General features: G+C 40.9%; 1 protein-coding gene across 1 annotated transcript; it reads left to right on the forward strand.

Annotated features, from left to right (window-relative positions):
* The first annotated feature begins 1,166 nt into the window (after positions 1 to 1,166).
* LOC149105916 (uncharacterized) lies at positions 1,167 to 8,205 on the forward strand. Its single transcript, XM_089272400.1, has 3 exons — positions 1,167 to 1,302; positions 1,945 to 2,274; positions 7,055 to 8,205. The coding sequence occupies exons 1-3, from the start codon at positions 1,167 to 1,169 to the stop codon at positions 7,288 to 7,290; spliced, it is 702 nt and encodes a 233-aa protein (XP_089128526.1). The 3' UTR covers positions 7,291 to 8,205.
* Positions 8,206 to 8,214: the final 9 nt, after the last annotated feature.

Genomic DNA, 8,214 nt, shown 5'->3' on the forward strand with positions numbered 1-8,214 from the left:
GGGTACGAATGTTTTGTCTCGCTTTTAGGTTATGCATGACTTTTTGGTGGGCAATAGCTTGTGCGAAAACTTTTTCAGTCAGTCACAGGACCTAGTAAGTAGACAGCACTTTCTTGATTGTTTCGCTATGGCTCCCCTTTTGTTTTAGCAGTTTTTGCTGTGCAGCAACTTTGTAGATTGCCTAATCCCCGTCCCACCCCCTCAAAAAAATAGTGGTCCACCATAAGTTTTCTCTTGTTTACTGTCAAAGTTACGAGACCGTGAACACCCTTCCCTGTTTATTGTGTTATAACCAATCACAAGTGAGATCTTCAAGCCGCAGAAACAGCGTAAAAGGGACGAGTTTCCATAGGTCACGAAACATCGGCGAGATTTTGGCTTCTTTCTTATACAGACAGAATTACCTCGCCGCTGAACATCGGCGAGATTTTGGTTCCTTTCTTATACAGACAGAATTACCTCGCCGCTGAACATCGGCGAGATTTTGGTTCCTTTATTTTACAGACAGAATTACTACGCCGCTGAACATCGGCGAGATTTTGGCTTCTTTCTTGTACAGACTGAATTACCTCGCCGCTTAACATCGGCGAGATTTTGGTTCCTTTATTATACAGACAGAATTGCCTCGCCGCTGAACATGGGCGAGATTTTGGTTCCTTTATTATACAGACAGAATTACCTCGCCGCTGAACATTCACATTTAAACATTCACATAATATGTGAATATATGTAAACCCATCTAAAGGGTTTACATATATTCGCATATTATGTGAATGTTTAAATATATAGATTGAAACTATTTTATGTAAATGTTGGAATATGTAATAATTTAATTTCTCTTATATACCGAACGAAAGTCTCGCCGATGTCAGCGGCGAGGTAATTCTGTCTGTATAAGAAAGAGGCCAAAATGTGGCCGATGATCAGCGGCGAGGTAATTCTGTCATATATTTTTAAAACATGTCTGGATAAAATTACGGCCAAAAAATAACTTTGACAGCTAGTCCAGTTTGGCGCGTGAGATGGCGGGACAAATTTAATTTTTACCCGGTCCAGCTGACGCTTTATACAGTTATTTCAATACAAACGAGGAATATGAGCAGCGTTTTTATCAAAATTCTTCTGACTCGTACCATGGATCCGGTTACCAGCAGCAATTTGAAGAGATGGCTTCAGCGAGACAATCTTCTTCGATCGCAAGTGGCGCAAGCAACAACATAAACGCAAGCCGAGCAAAATCTGCTGCTCCGATCATGGCCGAAAATCAGGAGTTGCTGTGGAGCGGAGAGTCAAGAACATGCAGTTCGGAGACAAATCTGCGAAGACTCGTTAAACTCTCGCAAGATATATAATAAATTACTTAATTGAGAAACATAGATCTTGTGACCTATATATTTCAATCAGTAACGTTTTGGTTCCTAAATATTGGTCTAATGCGACCGCTGCCAAAATTTGGAACTTGCGAAATTTTTGCCAACTTTTTTCATGGTCAAAAATTGGAAATATTTGAATTCGCTCTAGTGCGACCCGCCCTTTAGTAAAGGCTAACAGTTAAATACTTGCCTGTATCACATACGACCAAGGAACCAGCGAGGGTAGGAGGGAAAGGGAGAAAAGGGAAAGTTTTTGTAACAGGCTACAATGAACAAACTAAGGTGAAGCACATAGCAAGGATGAACTGGGTGAATCACTATGGCAACGTACGTGCATTAAAGCAGCATATGATTGGCCAAATGTGACAGGAGATGTTGTTTTGCACGTGAGCACGAAATGATCATGACTTTTGAGCGTGACGGCCAAGCCTTGCCCAGATAGTATGTCACACAGTGTGACATGTCTTGGTTGTCACATCAACTTAAATTTATAAAGGTTTTAAATTGGCTCTTTACTAATAAGATTTGAGAGTGTCATGTTGAGCAGAGCGGGTACAACCCTTTCTATAAGAGACGAAACCCTTCCCTTCTCACTCAGCTTTCAATCTCTCTGTAGCTGCTCATTGCTGGATTTGTGGTCCTGCTAACGACCAAGATGCTTGTGATAAAGACCTTCATTACGAAGAGTGTCCCAACTCCCAGTACGGCCAGCCCATTTGTATAACAGTCAATGGACTCAACCAACGGTTCTATTTGCGAACTTGCAGCTGGGATCACGACTATGAAGATGATAGGATATATTGTGAAAGTGGCGTATATACCTCATATGTCAAACGCAGTGGCATATTTTGTGATATTGCACGGTGCCCTGGAGACTGCTTTGCAACCATTGAAAATGAGGGTAAGCGACAGACGGCACTGCTCGCAAACAAGTGTGACTTATGTGCAAGGGCTGCGGACCCGCGAGTCGCGAGCCTATTTTTGCCAGCCACTGCGTTGTTTTGTTTGTTTTCTTAATTTTTAATTTAATTAACGTTAACGCTTTACTCAGTAAATGCTACACTAGACTGTTCACAGCCCTTTATTGCCTGATTTCAAACCGAAAAGGACTAGGTACGAGTCTGTAAATTATGGGATAAGCAACTATTGAGCCACATAATCAGAAAGAGCACACCAAGATTCACAAAATCCCTAAGTTTGGTGTTAATCAGGCTAGTTTCGACTGAGATACAGCCATTTAGAAACGTCAAAATTAACAAAGAAATGTTTGGTCATCCGGACACATTCCGACACAGCGACTAGATGGCCCTACATTTCTTTGTAAATTTTGACATTTTCAAATGGCTGTATCTTGCTTACTATTGGGTCTATTTACACCAAACTTGGGGATTTTGTAAAGCTTGGTCTGCACTTTATGACTATGTGGATCAATAGTTGCTAATCCCATAATTTACAGACTCGCACCTAGTCCTTTTCGGTTTGAAATCAGGCAATTTTCTCGTATTACCGGACGCCAGCGCAAAACGGAAGACTTGACTGGGTAGGGGGTGGGGATTCTATTCTTCTTGCTCGCTTCGCTCGCAAACCCCACTCCCCACCCCGCATGCTTCGCGTTCGCTTTTTTCCTCATGGTATGACGTAAGTCATGCTATGGGGTTTAGGGTTTGGGGAGTGGAATTCAATTAAAAATCACTCACTAACTTTGTTAGGCAATTAATTTATGCATTAAACCTGGATTAAACCCGTTCTCCCATATCTGCCCCTCCCCGAAAAGTTTGTCTCGTTGTTCAAAGTCACGCCATTGTCTCAGAGTACGTATTTGGGGGGTAGTGCAAAGGCGAGAATACAGTATGTCCCACTACTTGGGCAGATTCAAAGTGGCGTCCTGTCCCTTTGAAGCGTGATGGTTTTTTGATTCCAAACCTGATCGGAAAATACCTTTGTGGAGCCAGAAATGGAAAGAAAATATGCTACAGAATACTCGACTGCAGAGAAATGGGCGTCAAAGTCCTAAAAGTGACGATAACATGAACTATTCGTGCGTGAAGACCCGTTAAGACCGCGGACATGACGTAAGCATACTGCAAATTGGTTAGCGTTAAACTTTGTTGATGTTTTCTTGTTTCATCCACGACCACGAAAACTTTGAAATGTGCGGTGTTTTGAATGCAAATTACGGACTTTGGAGCCTCTCGAGACTTTTGGAAACAAAGTGGTAGTTGGATGGAGGTTTAGGTTTCGGTAAAGTGCGCGGCTATGGACATCTTTTGACGACGAATCGACCGGCCACAGGAAGAAAGCAGTATGTTGAAATAAACGCATTATCTTCCCTCTTCAATTTTCCAAGAAAAACAAAATCCAAATAGCCTACATTAAAGTATCAATCCTTGTGATGAGTTCCACATCTAAAACTTATGGTTGCCTAAGCAACCCAGTAATTAAAAACGCCATTGATGCTTTTCTGCCACACCTCCATCCCTCAAATTTGGACAATGCAAACCTTTGCCTATATCTTAACTAATTCTTCAGAAATTCAAAATTTAAGAAAATTTTTCGCTATTAATACGCTGCTTACAAACATAATAATTGTGCCGGCACGTGTGGCCTACGATCAAAGGTAACTTTGCAAAGAACGCCAGATCGCAGGTTACATCAAAAGTGCTATCAATCCTACCATGAGGTTGCTCTAAGGAGCCTTTGATTCTTTCGCGTGCCTAAATACAGAGACTGTGAACAGTCTAATGCTACACTGATAAAAGAAACAAAGGTTTTCGATTTTCTTTCATGCGTGAAATTCCGCGCAACGGTAATTTTTCCGTCTGTATTAAATTTAATTTCACCGAACGCATTTTGCAGGTAAGTTTACAGTTTTAGCCACGAATGAAATTTTGAGTTTCCCTTGTAAATTTTCGTATCAAAAATGTTGATTATGTTAAATTGACTAATATCCAAATAACAGGAAAACGTTCAAGTGAGACGAAATTCATTAGGTAATTCTCTGCAAGGTGATATCGAGCAACCGCCACGAAAGATTCATATATTTGTTTTTTGCCTGCCAGTTGTGTTGTTTTTTCTCTCGGGAAACCAGGATCTTAATTTCTTGTTAAAATGGTTCCCTGGTAAAATCGAACGACAGGAAGACCGCTTATTTCGAGCAATTCAATAGTTTGGGGATAAAACCCATCCGCCCGGCAATAATATTTACACATCAGTTTTGAACGTTTGCTCGAATCGTAGCCTGCGAACGCAGATGTATTTCCGGCTGTTGCTTGTCTCCGCCGAAAATAACGTCTGGGAACCCGATACAAGAAACGATTTCTGTGACGTAGAAATTTTAAGCCAATCACAGTTTAGCTCAAGTAGCCCCAGAACTACTGCGCGAGGTATTCGCTGCGAGGAGCACTCGAGTTTCATTCTATCATGGAATCTGATTGGCCAAAGAGAAACAAAAGTCATTACGTCACAGAAATTGTTTCCTAGCTCGAGTTCGCAGACGTTATTTTCGGCGGAGACAAGCGACAGCCGGAAATACGTCTGCGTTCGTAGGCTACTTGAATCGTGACAATCTCGCTGGAATATAAATCCTTTAGGTACTTTATTGATCTTCATATCGCTATAACACGAAACTTCGCCCATTAAAAGTCAGTACGATTTACTGCGTTGAAAAAAATCGAAATTCCCTGCAAACTGATTACAGATTAGTAAAAGTTTACCTCGCTGGCAGCTACCAAAATCTGCATAGTAATTCAAAAGCAAGATGGGAAAAAATGTCCGTCCTAAAATATCTGCGCAATTGGTAGAAATAAATTTAAAATAAAGGAAAACTCTCCATCACCTTACCTGTGACTTTCCATTTGCCAAAGATTTCGGAAATTTCGGTCGGACGTCAAATGGAAAGGTCCGTTTCGGTTCCTTCCGAGCGGAATATTCGGAGGTTGGCCACTTATTTCTGGCGGACCCGTCCGACCGAAATTTGCCGATCCATTTTTCACAAACCGGTTCATTGCGCTATTTCTCTTCACTTATGCAGAGAATTCGGAAAAGGAATAAAAAATGGTAAGAGCTATTCCTCTTAGTTGGCCTGCTTTGAGCGGAAAATGTCGTTCCATTTTCCTCGGGTATTCCCACTGGTCTGTGAACGGTCGGTTTGGCATCAGTGGAAGCACCTCACATGTAACAAATTCTATGTTAGCGCATTATGCCTTTTTGGCGGGAATCTTTCGGGACTCGCGAATCGCGCCTCGAGGCTTGGGCTCGCAGACTCGCAAAATAGCCTCCCCTGGTACAACTTAATTACCCCACCCCCTCTCCACCTTCTTCAAAAGGGGGAGATCTCTTGGTGAGCGAAGGTATGAGTTCATCCAGAAACAGCACGATATACACGATATTTATGCTTTTATTAATTTATTATTAAACGTAACGCGTAGACCTCCTTAAGAAAAAAAGTTCGAGTTGATTATCGTAAAAAGGACGTGATTTCCCTTCTATTTACAGTTTTTCAGCAATAAGAAAGAATATTCCTAAGTTAGATTGTCTCGTTATTTTAATAACAGAATGCGTATAAAAATGTGTATTTTTAATATGTAACAGTTTCGTCACGGTTAGCGCATCCTGGAAAGTTTAGCCTTCTCTATTCCTAACCATCCTTGTTCCTTTATGGTTTATTGTTATCTCTTTGGCGTTTTTCGATCTTAGTGAAATACTATTTTCAAGTTTCTTTTAATTCAGGGTAGCTCTGAACGCGGCCAAAATAACTCAAAATACCGTGACTGAGCTACTTTAACCAGAAGACGAATACAGTCGAACCTCCCGCAAGTGACCACCCGAAATGTCAAGCCGAAGTGGTCGCTTACTAGAGCTTAGATCATACTGGGTCAAAATTTTGCCTCATCAGCATAACGTAGCATAGATTTACCCCATGCATGTTTTCAATAGTTTATTGGAACGACAAGTCAATTTCGAGAAAAAAAATCCTGTACTTCGAGGGCCGTAGCTAGCCTTTAAGCCATTAAGCACGGGCTTAAAAAAGAAAAATAATTGTTTTAGTAGCCGAAAGGCCATATTTCCTTTTTCTTACTATTTAATAGCGAATCACCGCTATATCAACCTTTTTATTTTAAAAAACAAAATAATGACTTTCAATCTTATACTTGAAAAAATGCTGAAAAGTTATTAACAAAGCAGAATTTTGAAATAGTTTTGCGCACGAAAAGTTAATCGACTGTTATTGTTGTTTTTTGTTTTTTTTTGGACGTTGGCAAAACTTACGCTGTACAATTTGGTCTTAAACGGAGAAAATGGTTGGCTAGGGCCCTGACCGTGTTCTCATTGAGAAAGTTTCCGTCTACAACCCAGGAATGCGATATGGTTACAACACCTTTTCATCCCATTTAGGCTCTATTATCGGTCAATTTCAAACTTTTAGATCTAAAAGTGGTCGCGGTCGGTTACGAGAGAGGGTCGCATACAAGAGGTTCCAAATATAGTGATTTGACTTAGAAACTTTTGGTATTTTAGAAAACTGGTCGCTGAGGAGAGGTGGTCGCTTACGAGAGGTGGTCAAAACCAGAGGTTCGACTGTAAGACGCGCGTACACGACGGACTAGATCCCAATCCGACAAGCTCGCGCGTGTCCTTAAATCAAGCTATGCCAGATGATCTTTTTACGTTTCTCTTGACAGGGGGTCCATTCAAATGTGCGACTTGTGTTGGTCGGTCTGAAGAGGAATGCAACAGCAATGTTCGTATCGTTGCCTGCGGGGAAGGTTTAGACCGCTGCTTGGCTACAAGATACAATAAACTCGAGAAATTTTCGCGAGGCTGTGGCAACGAGATCATTTTTGAGCAGCAGAAGAAAAAGTGTGCCGCGGAATCTTGTGAAGTGTCAATGTGTAGTGAGAATTACTGTGTGGCCTAGAGGGATGTCTCAATATAGGGCCAATAAAACGCATTGTTGGAAAACAAAAATTAGTTCTTTTTACTAGACGTTTCGCATGCTTTGACATACATCTTCAGAAGCGACCGTTGAGAATAGAAGTAACAACTGAATTTTAAATTTAAGTTAAGTAACTAATTAACGATGCAAACTCGGACAGAAGCTGAAAACAATTGCATCAAAAGATGCAAACTAATAGAGATAAAGCTTTTCGCTGCTAACATTATCATTTACGGTAGGTTTAATTTCAATTACCTAATTAGCAGAGTCTTCTTTATCTTTCAATGTGTATCTGACCGTCTCTTTGCTGACATATAATAGATAGATTTAGCCAAGCCTAAAGCGGAGCTCCTTGTTCAAAGCCCGATAAGCTAACCCAGGCCAAGCGAGAATTTTGATTTGAGTCTTGTAACTTTGCCGTGAGGTTTTTTGTTTATATTGTTTGGCCTTCTCTCTTGAGTTTAAATAACCTCAAACTACGCAAAACATAAGCAGACACGTCGTCGTCGTTTTTCGTAGGGCGCACGCGCCCGCGTTCCATACCGCAAGCCATGCTGACCATGAAAAAGAGTTGCATGGTTTTCTATTTCTGTGCATGCATGTGGTTCTGTTCCTATTAGTTATGGTGCTCCGCTTCGCTAATATTTTATTTGTTTTCCAACAATGCGTTTTATTATCATGTTTAACACCGCAGTTGGTGTGTTATTCTTTGTTCAAGTTACGATGGCCAAAGAAAATGAGTATTTGTCGATTTAGCTCGTAAAGATAGATGTCAGTGCTCCTAGTAAGTGAATAATCAGTCCAGACTAAGACAGGATGAAGAGTTCTTAGATAGCTAGTTGTCGGTGGGTATGCTGTGCGGAGCTGAACAATAAAAGGTTTGCTGATTCAAGAAAAGCGATTAAT

The sequence above is a fragment of the Orbicella faveolata genome, unplaced genomic scaffold (assembly GCF_042242905.1).
Source record: "Orbicella faveolata isolate gen_17 unplaced genomic scaffold, um_ofav_v1 contig_34, whole genome shotgun sequence".
In the NCBI taxonomy this organism is placed as follows: domain Eukaryota; kingdom Metazoa; phylum Cnidaria; class Anthozoa; order Scleractinia; family Merulinidae; genus Orbicella; species Orbicella faveolata.

Bases quoted from the DNA above. Each gene is read 5' to 3' on its own strand.
- LOC149105916 (XM_089272400.1), top strand. From the start codon at position 1,167: ATGGCTTCAGCGAGACAATCTTCTTCGATCGCAAGTGGCGCAAGCAAC. The intron at 1,303-1,944 runs GTTCGGAGACAA...CCTTTCTATAAG, and splicing joins CGGAGAGTCAAGAACATGCA to AGACGAAACCCTTCCCTTCT. The intron at 2,275-7,054 runs GTAAGCGACAGA...TTCTCTTGACAG, and splicing joins TGCAACCATTGAAAATGAGG to GGGGTCCATTCAAATGTGCG.